General features: G+C 38.4%; 1 protein-coding gene and 1 pseudogene across 3 annotated transcripts in view; one reads left to right on the top strand and one right to left on the bottom strand.

Annotated features, from left to right (window-relative positions):
• Positions 1–27,972, bottom strand: part of OSBPL1A (oxysterol binding protein like 1A) — a 164,131-nt gene that overhangs the window by 114,046 nt on the left and 22,113 nt on the right. For both annotated transcript variants that reach the window (XM_081148382.1, XM_081148383.1), the window contains exons 5-13: positions 20,405–20,516; positions 18,493–18,578; positions 17,262–17,406; positions 9,337–9,398; positions 9,190–9,234; positions 8,073–8,146; positions 7,895–7,958; positions 5,514–5,612; positions 3,910–4,035 (exon numbers count right to left, since the gene is read on the bottom strand). In XM_081148382.1, coding sequence (XP_081004508.1) covers positions 3,910–4,035; positions 5,514–5,612; positions 7,895–7,958; positions 8,073–8,146; positions 9,190–9,234; positions 9,337–9,398; positions 17,262–17,406; positions 18,493–18,578; positions 20,405–20,516 — 813 coding nt within the window. The remainder of the gene's footprint in view (positions 1–3,909; positions 4,036–5,513; positions 5,613–7,894; positions 7,959–8,072; positions 8,147–9,189; positions 9,235–9,336; positions 9,399–17,261; positions 17,407–18,492; positions 18,579–20,404; positions 20,517–27,972) is intronic.
• Positions 22,303–22,776, top strand: LOC308562579 (large ribosomal subunit protein uL23 pseudogene; annotated as a pseudogene). Its single transcript has one exon. The product of its transcript is annotated as a large ribosomal subunit protein uL23 pseudogene (transcript).

Below are 27,972 nucleotides of genomic sequence, written 5' to 3'. Positions count from 1 at the left end.
GACTCGCACTGCTGCAGGCAGTGTGTCTACCCTCCTTTCCTTCCTAATCTCCGCTCGCCCCTCACTAAACATTTGTGACCCCCCATCAGGGCTATGCGCCCAGGTGACACAGGTAAGCACCCTTTTCTCCTCTTTCACCCTATAAATTTTTTAGTGCTTATGACGCTCAGCTCAACCAGAGGAGAATTAGTCATGGTACCACATTAGTGACAGGCAGTGTTGTCTTGAAAGTCTACGTTAGTCTGTTTTGAGAGCTCTAAGGACACAAAAGTCTAATTCACTTTTTTCTGAGAGCTCGAATACCTACGCCATGCCATTAAAAACCCCTCCGAAAGTGAAATGGTTTGCTGGGTGCTTTTTTGGACACAGTGTGAATACATGTTGAAGGGAGGAGACAGGTCGATCTGGGGGCACTGAGAACATGCGCTGTAACCAAATGTAACACTCATAACTTATTCATACAAATTCATCATTTTCTCTCCATACATATTTAATAGTCCTGCCCATGCACAAGTCAACACTACTGTTTTCCTTTTTGTGGTGATAGCTAGATGGATAAAAGGAAGAACTGGCTTCATGGACAGACTGCTAATCTCTAACAAACATGATAGTTCCTGAGGTTATGATTACAGACAAGAAACTCTCCATAGCATCGTCCTCGAACACCTGAATCACTTCCATCTTCCCTTAGCATATCTATCTGACACTTACTAAAGAAAGTTGCCTTCATTGATGATTTACTAGTTTTAAAAGGTCCATAATAGGTCAGCTGGACAAGGTTCAATATTCACATACTATTTTATAGGTGGGTACAAGATGAGTCTGGTTATGAACAACTAGTGCCATTTAATTGACATTAAAAAGAACAGAAAGAGGTACAATAAAACATAACATTCTCCAATTTGCTCTAATTTCCTCTTAGCAGCTATCGGTTATATTATAAAAACCTAAAAATCCATTTATGAAGGTTAATGCTTATGAGTTCTTTGCAGAGCCCAGCATGGAGTCTCATTCTCGACTTCTATGCCATTAAACTTATGGTGAATTAAGGGGCTGCTTTTAGGTTTTAATTTTTATTTATTCTACATAAATGGGATCCCACAATGAGCAATGTTCTAATACCCAAAGTGTGACAGCATTTTAAAACCACGTTTTCCGGGCACAGGGCACAAGAACAGCATTATACCCACAGACACAGGGCCCAGAGGCCCCCCGGTGAGCAGCTGAGCCACACCCACAACCCAGATCTCCTGCTCCTACCTCTGCCCACCCAGATGTCAGCTGCTGGCTTTGTTTGACTTAAGTTGATGTTAAACTACTTTATGAGCCCTGTCCTATGGAGCAGCTTTAAAATGTGTATCAAGGCGGTGGGCATCTAGGGAGGAGCAGGCAGAGTAGGAGAATGGTCATTCTTTCCAGGCTATTTGCTACGGACAATTCACATTTGGTTAATTAAAAACAGAAGCAGACTGCCTGCTACTCAGCCATCAAAAGCAACAATACTGATACACAGTGAGTGAAAGAAGATAGGCACCAAAGAGCACATACAGTGTGATCCCAGTGACTTGAAATTCTAGAACAGGCAAAACTGACAATGCCTGTAACAACAGAAAGAACATCAGCGGCCGAGGGCAGGGTCTGGCCAGGGGCACAAGGGACTCTGTGAGGGAGAAAAATGTTCTGCATCTTGACAGGAGTGGTTGTCACATTCGTCAAAACACATCAAACTGAAGATGTAAAATGCATTCAGTTTATTGTATAAAAACTGTACCTCGATATATTAATGTAAACTTTTAACTAAGTAGATTGTAGACCTCCGATAACGTTCCTCTTTGTAGAAAACAGCCAGTATTGGGAGTACTGGTAACCCGTACTCATCTCCAAATCTTCCTAACTAGCCAAACCCACCTCAAGGACCCCACACCACATCTTCCCTCAATCTAAGTCATCCATACACATCTATTCTTTCTGGTACCTGGTGATTATAATGGTGCTGCTCTGTAATCTTCATGTTTTATTTAGGAATAGGTATTTACATAAAGTAAAAACAAAACAAAACATGAATATAGAGGCAGGCAGTTCTTCTTCACATACCTATCAGCCCTAGAGACCCCGTTTTCCCCCCTTTCCCAGCCTCAAAGCAAAAACTGCTAATAATTTTTCATCTTCCCAGGGATGTTCTAAGCGTACACTAATTTGTGTGTGTACATCCCTACTCTTTCTCTCTCAGGTAACAGCATATTAGATACAGCATTTTATACCTTGTCTTTTTCACTAAACAATAAATCTTACATATGTATCTATAACTGCCTCATTCTTGCATGGACATACCAATCTTTATCAGCTCTGTGTTGATGTATATTCATCTTTCTGCACATTCATTTTAATTAGGAATCATTCTTAAATCGGGAAAGTCTGATAGTACTTTCTCATTTGGTAAAAATTTAGCATCATCGGCTCCTTACTTCTTATAACAAGGAATTCTGATCCTGTAGAATTCAAGATATCTCCAAAAAATAAAACCCCCACTGTGCTAGAACCATCCCAAATCTAAGAGCACAGCCCAGTTGTGTCCAATAGAACTTTCTACGATGATGGAAACACTTGTATCTGCAGTGCCCAGGCTGGCAGCCGCGTGTGACTGATAAGCACTTAAATGTGGCCAGTTAAAATGAGGAACTGAATTTTTAATTTGATTCTAATTTATTTACACGTAAATAGCCAGATACATCTAGTAACTGTTGTACAGTTTTATACCAATAACTGTGTTTAAATTTCTTTTCCAATTTTTATTTCTGGGATATTTTCAAGTTGCCACAAAGCCAGTATTTCTATGACTTGTCTTATCTAAGTTACTGCTTTGAGGTTAGGCCCACAGGGAGAGAAGTATAAGACAAGTCATAGATGTAACTTTTGCAAAGTTCACTGATCTGAACATTATGTTTATGGTTGACGCATTACACATTAGGCTTTGAAGCGGAAGTAGTACTTGTAAAGCCACTGTCAAATTCTGGGGAATGTCTTCGATGCAACATGAAAGAGCTCAAATTCTTTCATATTCAATCATAAATTAAGACTAGGGATCAAAAGACTCAAAAGCTCTTTCTTCTTTAAATTTATAGGCCCTTAAGAAAACTCCTTAGGCATTAGCAAACAATTTCATTAAAGTTGTTGATTTAGAAACACTCAAGCCCTACAAGTATTTCACTTCATTAAAAAAAGAATTCAATTTAGTAGGCAAATTCACATGCCTACTGACACAATTATTTGGATCAAAACTCATCATCCTTCCTTAATTACAATTCTTCCAACCCAAATCTCACTTAAAAGGTACAGCCAAAATATTTATGCCAAGAAAAAAATACCTACTTCATTTCAATTACAATACATATGCTGCTATTTCTATATGGATAAGGCATTGCTGTCACTTGAGACCAGGGCCTCTCCATTACTAATGCTTTACCTTACCTCTAATCAATGAAGTTTACAGATTACAAGTGGTTTTAAATAAAACTACTGGCCAGGAAATGTATCACTATGGTTGCATTATTTAAACTCTGCAATATGCAGTGAAGTCATAAAGGGCAGCAAGTCAAGTAGCCGATGCTCCCCCTACTGGTGGCAGTTTACAAACAGAATTACAATCTCATTACAGCAATGTAAAATTTTAACAAAAAAAGATACATATAGGCACATGCCCACATCCTTAGAGGATAGCGACATTTGATAGTATTACCATAACAGACATTATAAATAGAAATAGAAATAGAATATTACTGTACAGAGAGCTATACTATTTCCATGGTCAGAACTCTTAATTTCAAAACCTCACAATTTTTTTTTCAAAGTTCATGGTAAACCTGAATGAGAGAGTTAGCTATAAAGGTCAGGTTAAGTTTTCCTATTTACCTCTAGGGATTCCTTCAAGTCCACAGCAGAAACTCCATCTTCCTCTTCATCATCATCAGTCATTTGGTCCTGGGAACAGTAGTGAGTGCTATAAGCAGAATGCTCTTCTATTGCTTCCAGCCAGTCCTGAAATATTCCAAAGATTTAAAGGGAAATGCATTTTTACTCAAAAGCATAATATGACAATGACCTGGAAAGCATAAAGTTTATATGAAGAAAAAAATATTATGGCCTAAAAAAACAAAAGAAAACAAAAACCAATGCAATAATGACATATCTCTTATCCATGACATGTTTAGATTAAAAAAAAAATTTTCCCCAGCCTTGGCCAGTGTTGCTCAGTGGTTGGAGCCTCAGCCTGTACACAGAAGGGTCTCGGGTTAGATTCCCAGTCAAGGACATGTACCTGGGTTGCAGGTTGGATCCCCGCCCCAGCTGGGGCACATGTGGGAGGCAACCAATCCATGTGTGTCTCTCACATCGATGTTTCTCTCTCCTTCTCCTCTCCCTTCCTTCCACTCTCTCTAAAGATCAATGGAAAAAGTATCCTCGGATGATGATTAACCACAACAACAAATTTCCTAGTACTTTAAAAAAATATCATGTATAAGTTTATATATTCACTAATATTTATACTTAACCATGTTATAAAAACTAAGTAATGGGTGGAGAATTTTTCACTTAAAATTCTAGGTTCTCAAAACTGATGAATAAGTTATTGTATAATAATGTATCCAGAAACACTTTTACTAACTTGCAATCAAATTATAAGCACAAGAAACTCAGATCATTTTAAGAGAGCCAACAACTGCTTTGATGCTTTGACTTTTACTATGTTTTTAAAAGATCAGTGACGTCACATAAAGACAGAGCATCTGCCCTAAAAATACCTGTCTTATTCCTCATTTCTTATAGTATTACTCAGGGTCAAATCTTGCCATTTTATGAAATGGTGGGACAGTCGTGACTTGAATTGTTTAGCGTTCTTTGAAAGGCCAAAGTTAACCAATTTAGAAGATAGCTTCTTTCAACCCCTTATGTAATTTACAAAAAACAAGAGGGGCTCTATGAATACTGCTGTGATCTGAAAGAATATGGCCTCTCCATTAAATAACTGCACTATGAATTTCTGTCATATGAATCCTAATTTTCCTGCTTGCCGCTACTGTTCAATTTACCAAAAAGAAGACTGAGTCTACACTGTAATAAATCAGAACAGCTGGGCTGGAGTCCAGGCTCTGTCATTTACAAGCTGTGTGACCTTGGAGATCTTGGTAGGACGTAACAATCTTACTGTTTTCAGTTTCCTCACCTACAAATTTAGAGGCAAACTAAATACTCACTTAGGCTTGTTTTCCAAAACCCTGTAAGGCCCCTTACATTAACAGAATCAAAATGAAAAAGAAAATTAGGAAGAAAAAATACCCGCAGATACATGTTGATGAAGGACTAATTCATAAGCCAAATTTCAGAAGCTTCATGTAATCGTGCCCATTAAAAAGGTACAATCAGCAAGATTTTGGCTGCTAATTTTGAACTTGCATTCTTTATGTTTCTAAATGTTCTTTAAGTTTTATGAAAGATAAATGAATCCAAACAATTACCTCTCTTGATTGTTGAAGGCTATTCTTAGGAACCTTGAAGCCATGAAGAGTGTTATCAAAGCATTTAATAAAGAAGAGGCAGCTATCGCTGGATTTGACCTTGGATATAAAGAAGGCAGTAAGACAACACCACTCATGCACATAAAATAGAACCTTAAAATTCTCTCTATATAAAATTAAAATTATTAACATGACTTAATTATCTCCAATAGAACATGTAAAATATCAATTGATAAAAATTAGGAGCAAAATGGACATGTGAGGAGTGTCAAAGGCATTGTAGGTTACCTGCGTCAACACTGGCTTTCATACTTTTAGCTACCCAGAGTAAACACTAATAGTCCAGTAGTTTTCGCTTTATTCTTTCTATTAAACATAGCTTAGTGGGACTCGGGCTGTAAACGCCTTTAAATAGCATGGCTCCAGCTTCCTATTCGTACCACTCTCCGGAACCCCGTGCTTGAGCAGAGCACAGAAAGCCTTTAGGGGGAGGCCATAAGATCGATAAAGGGGTAAAGAAAAAGAAGAAATAATTATGTCGTTTTAAAATATAAATTTCTAAAGCGAGGGGATTTAAGAATGGAAAGAGATAGACTTCTCCTTCAAGACCCTACCAGAGGGCCCCCTTACCCCATGCAGAAAACTATAAAACCCAGACACAAAACTAACAGCAACAACCTGAAGGAGCTGGAGAGTGAACGGAGGCTGATAGGCTGATGAGGGGCTGGGGCCTGCATGTTCTCTTGGAAGAAAGGGAACTTTGCAAATAAGTTCCCATCCTCAAGGTTTTGCAGTACAATCCAATGGTGATACAACAGCAAGGGCACATGTGGAAAAACCCAGTCTTTCTGTCTTTGGGAATTAAAAAAGCAAATCTGAGGAGCCATAAATACTAAAGAGAGTAGGGGAATCCCCAAGGGAAAGAGACAGAGGAGGGATCCCCAAACTCTGTCTATTCACATCTCTAACTGATGCACAGAACTAATTCAGAGCCGTCATTTAAATACAACCTATCTAAATGCAGACTGGAGCTGCTGTCCAAGAAACAGTTTACAATCCAAACCCAGCCAAGAAACTGACCTGCTAAAAACCAAGGATATAACATTTAACAGAGAAAAACAACACAATCCAGAATCTCCAGAACTTAACATCCGTAATATTAACGATACAACCCAAAATTACCTGACACGTGAAGAAGAAAGTGGAACACAATCTCAAAAGAAATCTAATTAAAAGGCTAACACTGTCAGAATGCATACTAAGGGCCCAAATACATACTATTTGCAAAAGACAGAAAATACAAAATTTTAGATAGTTTGAAAGTACATAAATAGAAAAAGCAACGCTATGCAAACAGTAAGCATAAGAAGGCCTGACCGGCTATATTAATATCAGGAAACTAGATTTCAAAACACAATGTATCACAGGAGAGAAAGAGAGGTACCGCATTATGATAAACAGGTTAATCAGTCGCATGTAAATATGCCACCAAGGGAGTTTACAAGGGCGGGGCAGCAACCTGTTTCTTGCTTCAGACAGACAAGAATAAGGTCAGGAGCCCCGCTGAGGAAAAACCTGGGTGCTGAGCGGAGCCGGCAGGAGCGGAACAGAAGGGCATGGCCAGGACCGCACCGAAAGACTGGAGCGGGAGGAGGAGGGGTACGCGGCCCCTGAAGGGCCAGCTTGTGTCAGGGGCGGTCCTGCTGCGACCTCGAAGGTTCACACTGAGAAAGGCGGTGCCGCGCTCTGACGGGGGGCTGGGCCGCGGTGGCATGTTGACAACCCTGAAGTCCTCGGAGTGGGAAACAAGAGACTATGTCTAGGCTGCAGGCTTAGACCAATCTTCCAAAATGAAAAGCCCACTTTTACTCCTGACTTGCTAAAACAGCCAGAAGAAAATACGGAGAACCTCAGAGTCCTGATTTTGACATAGGCTTTACTTATTTTACCACCAGAAAATCTTCTATTGTCCTGATTTACATATGTACAAATATATATATACATATATGTACATGCACACATGTATGGCTATACACACACACATACAGTGGGGCAAAAGTGGGTTTACTATTGTTCGTATGGAAAATACAATAATAAATAATACGATAAACTGGCGTACTCACAACTGTAAGCCTACTTCTGCCCCATCCTGTACATACACACATATTTCTTATAAATGATTTTGGATCACTCATCTCTCATCCCACAGTATGTAAAGATAAACAAAAGTTGATAAGTTTTAAAATGGCGATTCCCCCCATTACTTTTTTGAAACACTTGCCATCCCCAAATTTAACGAGGCAGCGTATACAAATGATTCAGGGCGACCACTTGCAGAACTGACTTCACGGTTTGAGCAAAAGATGCGTGTGTCATCCTACCGTGCATATTGCTTGAGTTAGGTGTTTGCACCCCTGGCGATAAATCTTACGGACTGCATCCGGCCTTCAAAATAAATATTAAATTATCAAGGTAAAAGGAAAAGAGATAAGTGAAAACTTTTAATTTTTCAAAATTTACATGTGGAAATTTAATAAGTATAATGATCATAATACTCACTGTTTCCTATACCATGAAAGGACACCATGTTCTAACACCACCCAGAACAACCTCCAGCCAAAAAATCTTGAACTCTAAAGGAAAAAGGACCACGATTTTCCAAGCTGACACGTCTAGATTCAAATAATTGACTGATAAGACGTAACTAAGTTATGACAGTTCTATGAGTCTTTCAACTAGACAGTACTACGGAACAAAAAAATGATCGAACAGCCTGGCTGGTGTGGCTCAGTGGCTGAGCATGGACCCATGTACCGAGAGGTTGCTGGGTAGATTCCTGTTCAGGGCACATGGCCGGGTTTCGGGCTCAATCCCCAGCAGGAGGCAGCCAATCGATATTGATGTTTCTCTCGCAGAGATGTTTCTCTCTCTCACTCTCTAAAAATCAATTAAACATATTAAAAAAATCAAATATGAACTTAGGTACTATGTGCAGTAATGGAAACATACCACTACTACAGGGTGACAAGAACAGAAGAAATGCCATACTGATAAGATCAACGATGAATGATGAACAGTTTATGTTCTGACAGTACTATTCAGGGATATATAAATATATCAGTTGTGGGCTTCAAAGACAATTTCCTCAAAGACAATTTCCTGAATGAACTTCTGAAAAAAGAGAATTATCCTAATTTATTTTCTACAATATAAGCAAACATGTACATAAACATATAGAGGGAGTGCTTGCAAGTGAAGATATCACATGCTCTAAAATAGTTAATTATACAAAATAACTGAAAGCATAGAAATTTTTAGAACCAGAAAGACTTTATATGTGTGCTCTGTGACAATTCAAATATTAAATTCTTCCTAAGCCCTCCACAGTTAAATGTTCATAACAAAAATAATACTGTAATTCTATGATTAAGAAAAAATATATTTTCCCCAATTCTGTTCTGTGCAAACTTGGTCACCTAAAAGTGACCAAGATACAAAAGATAGTAATTGCCACAAGTGGATGCCTAAGGAAGTCCAGCAGTACAAAAATGGCTGCATTAGAAAATCCAAGAATGATTAAATGACATATACTTCAGAAATAATTGAAAATTTCAACAAACACAGAACACCTAAGAATTCCTCCCAGTTTTATAATTAAAAAGGCATCCCAACCTACCTTCCAGAGAGGGCCTTCATATCGTTTCAGTGCTTTGTAGAGGACCTATTGCAAAACATATCTTCATTAAAAATGCATCTATAGATTTTAAGAATTCAAAAACTTTTAATAAAAATTACTATATAAATGTAATCCATTACTACATACCTTATTACCAACAAGAATGTGCTTCACTTCAGCACCCTGGGCAAGGTCAAGGGGTTTCTGATCTGTGTAAAATACAAGGACAAAAGGCTGTCAAGAGCTTAATTGCACTATAAATTGATGCTGCAATTGCAGCGCATAATATTCTTTCATTTTTCCATCAACTCCACCTTTTTCTTCTCTCCCAAAATTAGCAGCCTGAAGTTGCCATCTCAATTCTTTATGGCCTCCTTTTCGTAGCTAGCTATTAAGCCCGCAAATCAGATTAACTTCATTCGGAACACTCAGTACAAGTTCTGTGGTCATTCAAGCTTTCCTGACCTAAGTCACTGTATTAGTTTCCTGTGGCTGCTATAACAAATTACCACAACCTTCGTAGCTCAAAATAGCACATATTAACTCTTACAGTTTAGGAGGTCGGAATCCATTTCCCTGCCTTCTCCAGCTTCTAAAGGCCACCTACATACATCCCTTGACTCGAGATCCCTCCCTCCTCTGCAAAGGGCCTCATTCCAGTCTCTGCTTCCATCCTTATATTTTTCTCTTGATATTCTGATCCTCCTGCCTTCTCCCTGTAAGAATCCGTGTGATTACACTGGGCACGCCTGGATAATTCAGAATCATCTCCCTATCTCAAGTTACCTAGCCACACCACATCTTCGTGGGGCCACTATTCAGCCTGCCACCACCACGCTAAAGCGACCTCACTGGCAAACAGGAAGCAGAGGAAGCTCACAAGCTAAGGGCATGATGGTCCACACTGAGGACTAAAGGAAAGCGTGACAATGGAGAATGAAACCAGCAAGATATGAGGGTAACTTCCTCAACCTTACACGTGCCAGCACTCTAGGTTTTGCCAAACAACAAAAACAGAATTTGTTTGTCAAAGTTATTTGCTGAGTTCTGAAGTGAGCAGGACACTGCAAGAAGGATGCAAGCTGGAAAAAAAAAAAAAAAATCTCCTCATAACCTCAGATAGCTTCTGATTGCTAGAGAAACAAAAGCTACACATAAAAAATTAAAACAAAAACAGCCCTTCCAAAATAGCACACCAGGCTGAAACTCTGTTTGTGCAGTAAGGCGATGTATTCTACAAATAACCTTTTTAAAAAACTGTATCATTATTTTATTATTAAGGAATCCATTCCTTTGACTACCATGAAGCCCAGGCTGGGTTAACAGTAAGGTATTCTGCAGGTAACTACATCCCAGACTTTCTGGTTATAACCACAATCTTCTCTACCTCACCTGAAGATCCAGCCTCATGAGGCCTTGATCCCTGCCCTCCTGTTCCTGGAAGATGCCAAGACCATCTATGTAGGAGGCTTTTTCAGGGGAGAAGATGACTTTACCTTCCCAGAAGACAAGCTTCGACTTTGCTTTATGAGGCAGATAGCAACCCCAAACCACAGACAGGTTGGGACCTGCGCAGGCCTCAATGTACAAACCCCTTTTTATAAATACCAAACACCTGGTATGTGTTGGGCAATTTTTTGTCTAAGCATCTCCCAATGAGAGTCTATTATGCACTAATTAATATTTTAGGCACTGGGGACTTAGCAGTGAACACGATAAAAAAAAATGGGTGTGGGTGTGGAAAAAGAGAAAGACAATAAATGAATATAAAGGATAGATAGTAGATAAAAAAAAAATTGGCATAGCATGGTTTATTAAGTGAGTCATTTGACAGAGAATGACTGGGATACCAGTTTACATTGGAGACTGGGGGACAAATCAGGGAAAGCCTGAGGAAGATATGTTTAAACTGAAAGGAAGAAGCAAGCCTTGTGAAAATATAGGAAAGGCATTCCAGTAGAGGGAACAGCTAATGCAAAGGCCCTGAGGTAGGAACTATTTAGTGGGCAAGAGATACAGTCAGAGAGGTAGACAGAGCCATATCATGCAGGGCTCTGCAGGTCAGACCTTCATGAACCAGTATAAGGAGTGTGAATTTTATTCTAAATAGGATGTAAAGCCACTGAAGGGTTTTAAATGGAAGAGTATGTTTAAAACTCTGTCAAAGTATTTTTAAAAAAATTGTAAGGATAATTGGGGAAATGTGAACTTTGGCTATTTGATGCTTCTTAGAAACTAATATTACTAACAGGATCTTGCTGTCATGGCTATGTTTTTTAATAGTTCTGTCAGGATGTAATTCACATACCATACAACTCCTCCATTTAAAGTGTATAATTCAATGCTTTTTAGTATATTCAGAGTTGTGCAACTATCATATGGTCATGTTTTGTTGGTTTTTTAAGGAGCCCTCTCTTCTATAGATATAAAATATATATAGATGAAATAACGTATTAGGAGAGTGATCATTATTGATAATTCCTGAAAGAGGATAATGTGTACATCAATTAATTACACTATTCTATTTTTAAAGCTTTGATGATTTCTATAATAAAGTTTTTTATAAACTATCACTGTGGCTGCTGCTGTGGAAAATAGCTTGTAAATGTGGGCAAGAGAAAAGCAATAATAATAGTCTAAGTGAAAGATACTGGTGGCCTGGACTAGAGAGTTAGTAGCAAAATACAGACAGTAGTAAATATGGAGAGAAGTTGATGGGCTTAAGGTTTATTTTAAAGGTAGAGTTACAGAAATGCTAATGGGTAAAACTGGGGCTGACCATATATTCTTTAGTGGGGAAAAACCTTTTTATAATGTTAACTGAGAAATTAATAATCACTTTATATTTTCTAGCTAGCACGTAAGAATTTTTGTCTTATAAAAAGGTCTACCAACTCTGTTATTTTCATCCTATCTATAGGGCGCTTGAGAAATTATTCCTGTAGGCAGAGAGGAGGACGACAGTGTGATTTCTTTCATAGAATTCTGCCCTAATACCAAAATAAATTCTGAACTCCTGCCAGCAAGCTGAATTCCCAGCACAGAGCCCTCATTTCTGCATTCAATGCCAAAAGTGCCTGGCACACAGTAAGAATCAACAAAATGCTTTTGAACTGAATGAAATAGCCTCCCTACCTGGATGGGCATCACACAGGTCGTTTCAGAATAGCACTACATCTCCTATCAACCACAACAGAGTAAAGTAAAAAACAGGAATGATCCCATAGTTAAATTTTACATGACAGATTTTTCCCTTAATGAGAAAACTAAGTAAAAATGTCAACACGCCTCAAATTAATTTACAAAGAATGCAATTTCAATTAAATGCCAACAGTATTTTTACTAAGAATCTATGAAAATTATTTTAAATGCCATCTGGAAGAATAAACAGATGAAAATGTCCCAGAAAACCCTCAAAAAAGAAGAGTGGCAAGGGGAAACCTTATCAGATATTAAAATATTACAAAAATAGCTGGGCCGGGCGTGGCTCAGCAGTTGAGCATCGACCTATGATCCAGGAGATCTCAGCTGGATTCCTGTCAGGGCACATGCCTGGGTTGCAGGCTTGATTCCCAGTAGGGGTGTGCGGGAGGCAGCCGATCAATGACTCATCATTGATGTTTCTCTCTCCCTTTTCCTTCCTCTCTCTGAAATCAATAAAGATATACTTAAAACAAATATATATATTACAAAAACAACCATTAAAAGTGAAATACTGGCAAAGGAAGAAACAGATGAGGCAATAAGAACAGAAAACTCAACAAAAAGCAAGTAAATTCTTCAAATGTATGAGGAAGGCGTAACAAAACAATGGAAAGGGAAAGACGTGTGATGAAGGGTAAGTGTAAAGATATGTGATTAGCAAATGTGTCCCATCCTGACATACACTCTCACGTCACTTTTCCTGCTCAAAACCCTCCAGCAGGGCTGGGCCTCTGGCTACCTTTCTGAGGTTACCTACCTCCCCCCGCTCTAGGCGCCTTGGCAGCTTTCTTCTTCAAATATACCAAGCGCTGTCCGACCCCAGAGCTTTCACACGCGGCTTGCCCGCTGCTCTCAGTGCTCTTCTGCCAGACACCCTCCGGGCTCACCCCCTCACTCGGTTCAGCTCCCGGCTCAGTCACTTCAGGGAGGCCTTCCTGCGCCCTCCTTCCAAAACAGCTCCTCCCCACAGCCATCACTCTGCTTCATCCGATTTTATAATTTTCTGCACCTTATCACCTGGCATTATATGTGCATTTATGTTTTGTCCATCTCCTGCCACCAGAATATATACTCCAAGGGCATGGGGACTGTTGGGTTTTGTTCGCTATTGGAGCTCCAGCGTGTACAGTTCCTGGCACACAGCAGAGCTCAGATTTGCTGAATGAATGAATGTGATTACAGATAAACTAGGGAAAAACAGCAGAATATTTACTAAATCTCTACCTAAGCTTAGAAGGGCTAGAAGAAATCAAAGAAGAGGCTCAACAAATTTGATTAAAAATTTTAAACATCCTTGTTTGAAAAAAAAAAAAAGACTAAAAAAATTTAGTCATAGAAAAAATAAATAATTGTTGTCCTTAACACTGGAGTTTGGGGGCAAAAATTATATTATATCCATGTGAAATACTACTATCTAGAAGGCAAGTCATGAAGATTATGTTTCCAAGAACAATATGGAAAAACTGTTGATGCCTGATAAAAAGTAGGATTTTAATGGCATATAAATGTAGAATCAGCGAGTCAAGTTCCATGAAAACCCTCTGAGGACTCTGGCTGGAATTGCTCTGAATGTACAAATTAATTTGGGGAGAACTGTTAGCCTTTCAATGCTAAGTTTTTCCCACCAAAAACATGGTAGGTCTCTCCATTTTTCAGGTTTTCTTTTTTGCCCTTCGGTTGCGTGTATCAATTGCCTCCATAAAAAACTAAGCATCTTTTATCAAGTATGTTTCTATTTTTTTTTGCTATTACCTTTTTAAAAATTACATTTTCTGTCACAATTAAATCATCAAGCTCTTTTTCTGTTGCCTTAAGTCTTCCTTAACTTTAAACATGTTTAAGTCTCTCTTTACCTAAAAAGTCTTCCACTTGGCCAAGGAGCCATTCCTTCTGTTCTTAAATACTGCAAAGTAGAAGACAAGTAGCGCTGCCTCGGCTTCTTCATTTCCTACTCAATCCTTAACCCCTAGCCTGGCTTTTGCTCAATGGTCTGTGGAAACTGCTCTTTCAGGAAGGACCCCTGGGCACTGAGTCACTGGATTCAATGGCCTTTGCTCACTGTTGATCTTCAGTCTAAGCTGCAAATGACAACGAAAACATCCTACTCCTTTACTCTGCATTTTATCTCTTCCTTTGGCTTCCATGGGACTGGTATTTCTCTCCTGTCTCCTGAGTGCCTCCCTTTTCCATGCCCCAACTTTTCTTCTAACTTTTATTCCACTAAGAACCTATATCTAAGAGATACAAGGAAAGCCTCTCTGGGGAAGAGAGTTGGAGCTAACTCAAAGTGAGACTAGGGTTTGTTTACCAGATGGACAAGCAGGAAAAAGGCATTTCTGGCAGAGAAAAGCATACGCAGGGTTAGGGCAGTATGGTTAACCAGAGAGCCTCAAACAGGTATGTCTAGAGCTGCACTGTCCAGCACGGTGGGCACTAATCACATGGGGCTATTCAGGACCTGGAATCTGAGATGCGACGTTAAGATTTCAAAGACACAATACTAAAAAGAATGTAAAATAATCACTAATTTTTTTTTTATGTTGATTACATGTTGACATGGTATTTTAGGTATATTGCTTTAAATAAAATACATTATTAAAATTCATTTCATTCTGTTTCCTTGTACTTTGTTACTGTGGCTACTAGAAAATTTAAAATTACATATGTGAATGCTATCTATCTATATATATATATATATATCTATATATATATATATCTCCTGGGTAATGCTAGTCTAGAGGATAAGGGCCAGTCAAGGGAAGAGAGGACAAGCAGGAAATTCTGTAATTATCTTTCTCCTCCTACTCTCACCGATGTCGTCAATAAAGTTCAGGTCCTCATTACCTCTCACCTGAAACCACTTCAATGGTCCTACTGATCCCTCCCTGTAGTCCTGGGCCTGTCGAAACCTATCCCAGATACTGCAACCATGTTAATCTTTTGAAAGCACCTCATCCCTCCACTGCTCACCTATTTCTTCTCCAGGGTCCCTTGCCCTTTAAATCAAGGGGTAAGTAGTCTGGCATTTCAAGGCTTTCCACAGCACGGGCCTACGGCGCATCGCCAGGATCACCTGGTACTGCTCCCCTGCAGGCACCTGGATGCGCCGGGCTGGGGATGTCACCTAAACTTGACTTGCATTTTTCTTTTTTCCTTTTTTTTTAATATATCTTTATTGATTTCAGAGAGAGGAAAGGAGAGGGAGAGAGATAGAAACATCAATGATGAGAGAGTCATTGGTCAAGCCCGCAACCCGGGCATGTGCCCTGACTGGGAATCGAACCCTGACCGCCTGGATCCTAGGTTGATGCTCAACCGCTGAGCCACGCCCGGCCGGGCTTGACTTGCATTTTTCACCTTATTGTCTTTCTCACCATCTTCCCTCTGTGTGGGATACCCTCTCCCAGCTTCCTGCTTATCAATATCTTACTAGATAATAATGGTATTGCTTATTTAAAAAAAAAAAAAAAAAAAAATCAGGGTGGGGAGGCTTTTGTTAGAGATACAAACAGAAGTATTTAGAGATGATTTTTAAAAACACTATTAGGGCTTCAGGGCCCATATCATATACCTGTTCCCTGTAAAGCTATTTCTTTACCCAGACCTTCAACAAACACGCACCATGTATAAGGCAGCATGTGCTGTACCTTACTCTAGGTGCTGGGTAAAACAGACAGTAAAATATCAGCCCTGCCCTTAAGAGTTCGGTCTAATGGGAGATAGCTACATATGCCAACAATTACCATGGAGTCTGATTTAGGCTACGACGGAGGTGAACACAGGGTGCTGTGGTACCACTGACAAGCCCTAATCCGGGCCGGTGACGGGCAGAGGGAAGCATCCTAATGAATGATGCATAAAAGCCCTGATGGGGTGCTCCCCCCCGAATGAATACCTAGGACGCCTTTCGGAGCTTCTCTCCTCATCGTCCCACTCAGTCTTTGATATTGTCATGCATGTATGGTTGATGCTCTTTAAATTTTATCAATTGCATACTTATAAAATTGCCTATTGCTAAATTTTTTGTAACCCTCCAATTAATACTCATGGCAGTTTCTCAGCCCTTCACGGGCATGTCCAGAGTGGTGAAAATGTGAGTCTTCTAATGCACATGTTCCCAGCCGAGGCAGAGAAGGTGATCCCTGCCTTCTTATTTCAGTTCTCATACAATAAACAAGAGTTCTCATCAGGGTCTAGTGTCACATTTTTCATATTTTTGGCCTTTTATCTGTGATTCTGCTGTTGAAGCTAGCTGCCAAGCACGGTGGTAAAGTAGTGTCCAGTGTTCCTAAGCACAAGAAGGCTGTGATGTGCCCTATGGGGAACATGTGTGTGTTAGATAAGCTTTGCTCAGGCCTGTGTTCCAGTGCTGTTGGCAGTGAGCTCAGTGGTAATCAATCAATAATATACATGAAATAAGGAGTTTTTTAATAGAAACACATAGAACAAGGTGACGTACTGATCAGTAGACAAAAATATTGTGACCAGAAGCTTGCAGGAATGTAACTCTGTACCACCCCCGGAACTATGGTTCAGCATTCATTAATTCAGTGTTCACAACCACCTTAGGGAATGTGAGCAGTACAGATAATGAGACTCAACCATACTTATCTTTCCTGTGAGGGTAGAAATCTACCTTAGTCATTAGCGCTTCCTATGGAGGAGGCATTATCAAACATTTAAGTCTTAACTAGGAAGTAAATTACTAAAGCTATTTTTTCTTTTGTGTGAATGCCTTGACTTCAAAATTAAGTAGGAATCACATAGTTTAACAAAGGCTAGATACTAAAACAAAACAATTTTATATGGTATTGACTTCTTTTTATACCTTGAAAATGGCCAACAATGGCTTTCACCAACATGCTTACCATTTTTGTTCTTCAGATTAGGGTCTGCTCCACTTTTTAGAAGCTTTAAGGCACACTGCTTATGAGCCCGGTAAGCTGCACAATGCAAGGGAGTATTTCCTAGCTGATCCGAGCAGTTAACATCAGGAGGATTGGGTCTGTTGAGCTAACAATTGAAGAAATGCAATGCAGAATTATATCTGAAAGACAGACTTTCTCCCATAAAACACACGAAGGTGTAAGAGCGTTCAGGTGAAGCCTCATACCACAGAGCCTGGCATACAGAGGGCTCCTTGGCATCTGGAGCTGTCAGCTTCTTGCTCACTAAACCAGCCAATGCATTCACTCCCCATGCTGTCCTCAAGGTGCCAAGGAATCCCAAGCCCCACACTCCCCTGACAATAGACACCACACACTACACCAGTGTCACCCTACCCACAGTAAGATTGCTTGTTCCTGCCAGTCTTGCAATTCACACTGCAACAGTGAAATTATAGATTGTGTCTACCAGAGAGTCACTGAGAAGAGTTAGAACCGTAAGTGCTAAAAGTATAAATGCTGAACTTCAACTGCATTTTTGGTTCCCAGCTCACTACTTTAAAAACTTCTTTATATAGTTTCCATTTCACAAAGTTAAAAAATGTTTTAGACACTATGTTTGGAAACCAAAGAGGCCTTTCAAAGGAGCTGAAATAACTTTAAAGCAAATGTCAATGCTTTAGTCTTGAATTTAGAGCCAATTTAGAGTTTCATGTTTAATGAAGCTCTGCAGGAAATGGAAACTGGAAAATAGGGCTCTTAAGAAGAAAGAAAGTGGGTAAAGCTTTCAGTCTGTTCTAACATGATATAAATACTCCAAAATACTGTCCCTCATTTGTATGTTACTTTCTAGAAGTTTAGCACACCTCCCAGAAACTGCATATCGAAATTAGAGAACCCTATTCCTTTATAAGACCCTACACATTATGCTTCAAGTACTTGCCTTGAAAAGTCAGATTCTTAATCCATCAGGTTTTCAGTAGGGGGTGAGGATGCATATCAGACACTCAGAGAAAAAATCAACATTTAAAATGTAGCCTGAGTAAACTATTACCATGCTAAGTGCTTTTAGATATTTAAAGACTTTTGTTCTATTATTATGATCTTGAGTATTTATGTCCCACAATGCTACTAAAATTATAAAGTTATCATTAAGTAAAAATTTTCCTGAAGTGCAAAGTAAAGAAATAATGCTTTTTTTTTTTTTTTTTACCAGAGCTATAAGTTCCGCTGTTTTGCCTTCTCTTGCTGCTTCTAAAAGTAACTCTTCAAGCTTTCTTTGTTGAGTCCTTTCTACAGCTGCAAAAGGAAAAAATATAGATATATTACTCCAGTTAGTCAGGATCCTAGTAGCCAATTCATTACAAAGATGTATAAAGAAGAAAGAGGTCATGGTGAGAAAAGTCACAATGTTTTGGACTGTAATTCAAATCAGTTTGTCGTTATTGTTATTCTCATTGCCTTACATTTCAGATTCAGATTTCAACTTCTTTCAGGTTCAAATGAATGTTTTCAATTCAGAAGTCTTTAAGTATATTACTCACTATAATAGCATCACAAATAATTATGAATTATTTTCTTATGCTGAAATAGTATTACACATCTGCCTTGGAAAGGTAGATAAATGGGTAGAGGGGGCCGTGCCTTCCAGAACGTTAGAATGTGAAAAGTAATAAGAAATAGCATTGGTAGGAAAATGTACAAACCATATAAATGTATTTAGATGTATACATACTTACATACTTCCACATAAGAATACAAATTTACTTCTTTAACAAATACTATAGCACTTAACTATGTGCCAAGTGCTATTCTAAGCACTTTAAAAGTATTAAATCCTCATAACTACTCTATTAAGTGTTACTATTATCCAATTTTATAGATGAAGAAACTGAGGCCAAAGAGATTAAAGAACTTAACTAAGGTCACACAGCCAAGAGGTAGAAGAGCTAGGATTTGAACTTGGGTGGGCTGGTTCCAGAGGCCATGCTCTTATCACCACCCTATGCAGCTCCCCAAATCATACTTGCAGGGAATGAGAGCAATGGGCAATCTGATTTAAGCGGCTGGAATATGTAATGAGGTCTCAGTTCTGATAGAGTTGAATTGCCTTGGCTTACAGAAAAGAAGCAATTTCATAGAAAGGCTTAGTTATCCCACTTAAAACATGTACAATGTCCTGTGCAAATGCTGAAAGAAGGGACTACAGAAGGCTGCTCAGGTCTTTCTATGAAATAATGAACATTTACTAGTAGTTAGTAATTACCATGCGCTGTTACATGAAACACTGCATGCCATCACATTTCAACTACAGGGAACACATCTCTTGAGTCCAGAAATAGCTGGAACAGTTTAGCTTTGCCTTAAGAAACTACTAACATTACTATATACAACCATCTTCTGTTCTCATGTTTTTATTTCCACACCCAGACTAGCCCCCTCGATGTGTCTCTCTCACATTGATGTCTCTCTCTTCCTCCCTCCCACCGTCCTTGCCTTCCACTCTCTCTGGGGGAAAAAAAAATCAATGAAAAAAAAATGCTCAGGTGAGGATTAACAAAAAATAAATATGTATGTGTGTATGTGTGTGTGTATTATCTTAAACTCTTTTAAGAAATCCCTCTGAGTTACTGCAGACTCATATGTCTTGAGTGCAATTTAATCTTTGAAGTTCATAACAATGAAGCTGATCATCAAGAATTTACTAGCAGCTGGCTAATGGAGCTGGCCATAGCTATCTTCTCCAATATCAAATGACTCCCAATAGCCATGCCTCTGTAGTTTCTCTGTCCTGTACTCTGCACTCCTCCATGGTCATGCTTCTGCAGCCTATCAGCCATACTCCTTCACATCTCTAATTTTCTACTTTTAATTTTGTTGGAGATTTGATATACAGTTTTTAAAAACTTGCCATGGTGTTGTATCAAGTTAAGAGTTTGAAAGCTTTGAGGAAATTCTGATATAGATAATTTTGTGTCTAATCAATGACTCTCAAATTACACTATCTTTAGCACACAGGCCCAGTGCCATCTATTTTGGCATGTTAGAAGCAATTTCTACTCATATTCTGAACCTTGACTATAATGAAAGTAAATGCTAATTATGTTAAGATCCATAATATTTACCTTCTAGCATGTTTCTAATTTCTTTATCATGAGTGACTTCTTTTGCTCTCTGTCCACTCCCATTAACAACAGTGGGATCAGCATTATATTCTAAAAGAAGCATTACCAACTCCTAAAAAAGAGAAATTATTTTTAGCTATAATTAAACCAAGACTTTATTTTATTATAGCCCTTTCACAAATTACTAATTACAACTGAATTTCTACAATAGAGAAAAGTACAACGTAGGAATTTTTATGACACAGAAGTTTTGTCTACAGTAAGTGAATACTAAGTAACTACAATAAATTGAACACTACGATTCAACTAATCACAATAATTAATGGTTGCCTAAACAACCTCCAGTCCACAACTAACAAAGAATACTTCTAACTTCTGTAACTGATCTTTAAGTAAATTACCTGGGGGTTTTAAACCAAATTGATTCGTGTGATCAAACTAATGTATGTTAACAAAGATATTATTTAAATTATATCGGATAGTACATTCTTCCAAAGCCCATTGAAAAAATTTCTGCAACAGACCTAGATGCTTTTAAATTACTTTTGCTATTTATAAGAAATAGAATGTTATTTTCTAAAGTACTAGACTGCTAAGACATACCACTATTGAAATAGTGGTTTACAATAAAGCAAATGATCTCCTAAAGTCAATATTAAACAGCAAAAAAAAGCAACATAGCTCATATTTACTCTGTCTACTGACCTACTAGGAATTTCAAATATATTGGTAATACTATATACAAGTCCAGTATCACTGGGCCAGTTCAGTTATAAAACTTAACAAGACAGTAGAAACAATGAAGAATGCAGGCAATCTGCAGGACAGAATTAGAGATTTGATCCTTAGTTTTACCAGGATGTGTAGCACGCTGGGAGGGGAGATGGTAACACGTGTTCTTTAGTCTACCCTAAGGCAGGATGGAATACAGCGCTGTTCTAACCGCTAGGATGATGGTCCAATGATACATATGAAGTGACACCTATGTCATTACGTGTGTATTTTCCCATGAGCCATAAAATTTCCTACATTCTCTTTAAAAATTGTAATAAAAATATTTAAATACAATCTAAAAACACACACAGAATAAAATTAAAAAAAACAAAATACTCATGTCCTAGTCATTATATGATCACTATAAACATTTTGGTGTATTTCTTTCTAATCATTTTTCCTATGCATAAGTTTGAGATTTTTTTAAAAACAGTTTTATTTATACGATATAGTTGCTTATGTTATTATACTCCTTTCACCTAATATATCATGTTTTCCAGGATATTAGATAGGGTCCATAAAGAGACTTTTCATGACAATATTATTTTATAAAATGTACTAACTACCACATTTTATAAATAGAGAAATGGGTAAGTCTAATATTTTAATAAAGTGTATTCTTATAAAATACCTTAGCATTTCCTATCATTTTAAAGGTAACAATTTTAGAGAAGTGTTTTCATACTTTATGTAAAGAGTTCATACTAATAAAGTAGAACAACCCACAGAATAAAAAATACTTCAAATCATATATCTAATTAAGAATTGTGTATCCAGAATATATAAAGAACTTTTCCAACTCAATAAAAAGACAAATATCCCAACTTAAAAATGGACAAAGATAAAAATGAACAATCAGAAAAGGAAATTAGGAAAAATAACTCCATTTATAATAGTATCGAAGAGAATAAAATGCTTAGAGATAAACTTAATCACGGAGGTGAAAGATCTGTACACTAAAATTACAACCATAGCTAAAAAAAAAATTTAAATAATACAAAAATAAATGGGAAGACATCTAGTGTTCATAGATGGGAAGACTTAATATTAAGATGTGACTAATACCCAAAGCAATCTACAGATCCAATGCAATCCCTATCAAACCCCAATGATGGTTCTTGGAAATCCTTTTTACGAAGATGGCACCAAAAGCAAAGAAGGAAGCCCTTGTCCCTCCCAAAGCTGAAGCCAAAGCAAAGGCTTGGAAGCAAAGAAAGCAGTGCTGAAGGGCATCCACAGCCACACAAAAAAGAAGATCCGCATGTTACCCACTTTCCAGTGGCCGAAGATACTGAGGCTCCAAAGGCAGCCTACGTATCCTCAGAAAAGCGCACCCAGGAGAAACAAGCTTGACTACTGAGCCATCAGCAAATTCCCCCTGACTACCGAGTCAGCCATGAAGAAGACAGAAGACAATACACTTGTGTTCATTGTAGATGTCAAGGCCAACACGCACCGCATCAAACCAAGAAGCTCTATGACACTGACGTGGCCCAGGTCAACACCCTGACAGGCCTGATGGAGACAAAACGGCATATGTTCACCTGGCTCCTGACGAGGATGCTTTGGATGTTGCCAACAAAATTGGGATCATCTAAACTGAGTCCAGATGGCTAATTCTAAATATAAAAATTTTACACTGAAAAAAAAAAAAATCCCAGTGATGTCTTTTTTCCCCAGAAATACATAATCTCACCCTAAAATTCATATGTAATCTCCAGGGACCCGGAATAACCAAACCAGTACTGAAAAAGAGGTACAGAGCTGGAGATCTGATTTCAAAAACTTACCTCAAAGCTTCTGTAATCAAAATAGTGCGGTAGCCTGGCCGGTGAGGCTCAGTGGTTGACGGTCGACCCATGAACCAAGAGGTAACTGGTTCAATTCCAAGTCAGGGCACATGCCTGGGTTCTGGGGCTCCATCCCCACTAGGGGGTGTGCAGGAGGCAGCTGAACAATGTTTTTCTCTCATCAATGTTTCTATCTCTCTATCCCTCTCCCTTCCTCTCTCTAAAAAAATCAATAAAAACATTTTTTTTTTTAAAGTGTGGTGATGGCATAAAACAGACTAGCAGACCAACAAAATAAACAGGCCAGAAATAAACTCTCACATATATGATCCAATGACTTCTGACAAGGCTGCCAAGGCCATTCAAAAAAGAAAGGACAGTCTTTTTAACAGATGGTGCTGGGAAAACTGGATATCCATACACACAAAAAAGCTAAATTTGTACCTTACACATAAAAACAAAAAAAAAACCAAAAAAAAAAAAAAAAAAGGGATCAAAGACCTAAAAGTAAGAGCTAAAACAATAAAAATCTTAGAAGAAAACGTAGGAAGAAAGCTTCATGACACTGGATTTAGCAATGACTTAAGACACTAAAAGCAGAGGCAAAAAAAAAGAAAAATAGATAAATTGGACATCAAAATTAAAAACTTTGTACATCAAGGAGCATTTTGAAGAGAGTGAAAAGGCAATCCAGAGAATGGGAGAAAATATTTGCAAATCATGTATCTGATAAGGGGTTAATATCCAAAATATACAAAAACTCATGCAACTAAATAGCAAAACAACAACCCAATTTTTAAAAATGGGCAAAGGACCTAATAGACATTTTTCCGAAGAAGATATTCAAAGGCCAACAGGTACATGAAAAGGTACATAACATCACTAATCATTAGGGAAATCAAAAGCACAACGAGATCTCACCTCAGGCCTGTTAGAATGGCTAGCACCCAAAAACCAAACAAAACAACAAGAAACAAACAAATGCTGGTGAGAATATGGAGAAGAGAGAACCCTTGTGCACTGTGGGTAGGACTGTAAATCAGTATAACCTCTATGGAAAACAGTATGGAGTTTCCTCAAAAAAATAAAAATATAACTACTACATGATCCAGCAATTCCATTTCTGGGTATATATCCAAAGGAAACAAAAACACTAAAAGATATCTGCCACACACACACCCCCCCCCCCCGTGTTTACTGCAGCATTATTCACAACAGCCAAGACATGGAAACAACCTTAGTGCCTATCAATGGATAAATGGATAAAGAAAATGTGATACGCACACATACATGCACATGCATACGCAACTACTACTCAGCGACAGAAAATAAGAAAATCCTCCCATTAGCAACAACATGGATAGACCTTGAGGGCATTATGCTAAGTGAAATAAGTCAGACAGAAAGACTCTATGATCTCACTTATTTGTGGAATCTAAAACAAACAAACAAACAAAACCCCAAAAACAGAAAACCCAAACTCATGGAGTAAGAGACTAGATTTGTAGTTATGAGAGGCTGAGAATTAGATGAAGCTGGTCAAAAGGTACTGCCTCTAAAGTAAATAACAAATTATTCCACCCTGCACTTCCCCGAATAGATTAGGAAGCACAATGCTTGGCTGACTTCTTCAGATTCTTCAATGTTCGAATCCATACGGCAGGAGACGGGAAAGGCTGCCTGGGACTGGACTCCGGTGTCAGCAGACCAGCAGGCAAGAAGTCACCAACTCGGCAGATGTGAATGAACCTCAACATGAGAAGAGAGTAGGACTGATCACAGTGGGGACGTAGAAGAACATGTTTGGCATGCAGATGGTACACTTGGGTGTGTCTGTATTCGCTTGTCCTATTTTGGCAGTAACTGGACAAGTACAGCAACCTCAGTCTGAGAAGGGCTTGGTAACCAAGGGCTCAGACCCCCAGGGATGAGGCCTGCGTCACACCATCAGGTAAGCATGCAGACCAGATGTGCTAGCCAAGGGGCGCAGGAATCTAGAATGGAGAATAGAGGCGGCAGATGATTCAGGAGATCTCCAAGGCCAACTCTAGCAGCAGGGGCTATAGTCTGTCCCACCAATCTTTTTCTCAGTTTTCCCTGAGGAGGGGCCCACTGGAAGCCTGAAGGAGCCGCTCCCAGAAGTGTACAAAGAAGTGAAGCTGAGCTATGATATACCACCCAGGCCCCCTTGAGGAATAAAGGACTTACTGTCCCAGATGCTGGGAGTGCCTGGGAAGCAGCCGTTAGTTGTCAGCTACTTCACATAATGTCAGCTGGAAAAAGCTGCCTCATGCAAGGTCACACCCTCTTACTACAGCAGCCTGAATCCACTGATAGGCCATCCCAGGGATCAAGCCCTCTCACCCCAAATTGGGACAGCTTTGAAGGGTCATCTTGTCTGCAAAGTTCCCTGTGGAGGCACTTCTTAAGAATACAGCCTCTGCCCACTCCTGCTTCCTCCCCTTCCTTCCACACCTTACGGGTGTGATCCCTCAGCACTCCGATACACCTATTGCACACCAATCTCCATCTCAGCCCAACCTACAAGAAATAGTTTTTATACCTCCACTTCAGGATTGTCATTTTCCATTATATGAAACGTGTCCAGTTGTTTGGACAGTGCCTGACACATAGTAAATGATACATAAGCATGAAGAACGATATTCTACAGAACAATAGATAAGCTTAATAAACCCAGGATTATATGTATCTTGTATGTGCATGTGAGGTGAGAGATACACAATTCCTGAGCCACAGAGCATAGGAAGCACTTGTTTTAAATGTATTCTCAGCTTTCTTAGAAAACAGTAAGTCAAACCAAAGATTAGCACCACAATCCAATTATTTACTACACCGATTGTATCCCTATTTTAAATTGATTACAAAAGATGTAAAAATTTCAGAATTTGAACTGCATTTGAGAAATAAAGTAAGGAGCCCAGCTGGTGTGGCTATTTTGGTTGAGTGTCATTCCATGCACCAAGAAGTCCCCAAGGACTGATTCCTGGTCAGGGCTCATGCTCAGGTTATGGGCTCGATCCCCAGTAGGGGGCGTGCAGGAGGCAGCCGATGGATGTTTCATCAATGTCTCTATCTCTCTCTCCCTCTCCATTCCTCTCTCCCTAAAAATCAATAAAAAAACAAACAAACATATTTTAAAAAGAAAAGAAAAGAAAAATAAAGTAAGGAACAACTGCTAAATACATCTTAAAATTCTGGTATATTCATTTTTATTAAGAAACACTAGGGGTCGCTAATGTACCAAGAAAAGCCCAGAGGTCCCTCAAAATTTTGGGAGCTGCATTTTATGTATTCCAAAGGACAAGAATTTAAAATGCTATATAAACAAACCAAATCCCTGTTCGATTCATCATTCTATTTATTAAATCACAGAATCTTATTATCATAAGATAATTTATCTTCATGGTAAAAGATTACATTGAAGTAAGAATTTAATTCCTTTCATGAGTACAATCAGAAATTAAAGTTTTTGCAAAATTCATTCATGCTTAGATATTCAGCGCATACATTTTTAACGTTTCCTATGTGATGTAACCATTTAGCTTCATCTAAATTTTATTTTCTAATACAAGAGAAAACATATGTGCTAACGTTCAAATCAAACAAAGGCCCAACTTAGAACGGTCTCATGTTCAGAGCTCAAGAAAATAGTGGAAGTGTTAAAAATGTAAATAACCAAAAAGCATAATGAACTGATTTGATCTAGGTGATTACAGAGGTGGACAGTAAGACTTGGGTGATACTAGTGGATGATACAAAAAACGACATGTGTTCATTCCTTGAAAGCAAGATGACTGCAATCTAGCAGTAGAGTTAAGACATACGTAACAATTGCTATGATACAAGGTAGAAGATGAAAAAAGCGCTATAATACACTTGGGAAATGTAGAAAAGCACAGCTTCCTTCCAGCTACAGGAAGTCAGGAAAGAATTTATGGAGACAGCATTTGATCTTCACTTTCAAGAATAGGTAGACTCAGGCCATGAGGAAATAGATGGCAAAGAAGTTAAGTACACAGAAAATAATGAGAAGTGCAGGGATATAAAAGGAAACATCAAGTAGTTTATTAATGATCAGACAAATTAAACTACTTGAAACCCCACAGAGTCCAGCATAGCAACTAACCCACTACCTTTATTTTTTTACTGTTTTACCATAAGAGGTACTTTATTCTCAGCATTAATAAGATTCCATATCTAGGTCACAAATATCAATCAACACATTAACAAACAGACTGGAATGGTATAAAATGTCCTAATTCAAACATGCTTAGCACATACTCAAAGGGCTGATTCATGATAGTTTACATAAAAATTAAATATAGTCATTAGAATAATGAAAAGTGTAAAATGTAATAAATGTATTCTTCAACTCATGATAAATATAGAAACCTTCCAATTATGGAATTATAAAATAACTCTTAGGGATCATGTTGAGATATGGTCAATAATCAGAATACATAAGAAATATACCCTATGTCATAGTTAATTTACAAAATCATTCAATTAATCAAAAAATTATCAAGAAAAAGGGGTAAAGCAACTTTTCCCTATGGTGGTGTGAAGAAATCAGAGAACTGTTATCCTAAAAATAAGTTCTAAAACTGGACAAAATTAGAAAACATCATTTCATGGTGCTGGATAATCACTAAAGACAAAAAACAGAGAGGCACACTCAACAGGAACTAAAACTTCAGGTAAGAACACCAGGAGTCAGCCTTCTAGTCACAGGCTATTACTATTCTCCCTACCCCTCCCTAAAGAAGTTTGACCAGGCCAGGGTCTGCAGTGAAAACCAGTAGCTTTGCTGCCAAAGGGAACTGAATTGATCTCGAGCAAAAGGCCAAGAGGCAATGTCAGTAAAAATAGCAAATTCAGTAGGAAACGAACAGGAAAACCTACAGGTCTGGTAGCATGAGGCTGCTTTCCCCATTAAAGTATATTCATTTTTTTTTTTTTAAATATATATCTTTATTGATTTCA

Source organism: Miniopterus schreibersii (assembly GCF_964146895.1).
Source record: "Miniopterus schreibersii genome assembly, chromosome: 10".
Taxonomy (NCBI): domain Eukaryota; kingdom Metazoa; phylum Chordata; class Mammalia; order Chiroptera; family Miniopteridae; genus Miniopterus; species Miniopterus schreibersii.
Note: the sequence above shows the minus strand (reverse complement) of the source record. Positions and strands in the feature narration are given on the sequence as shown.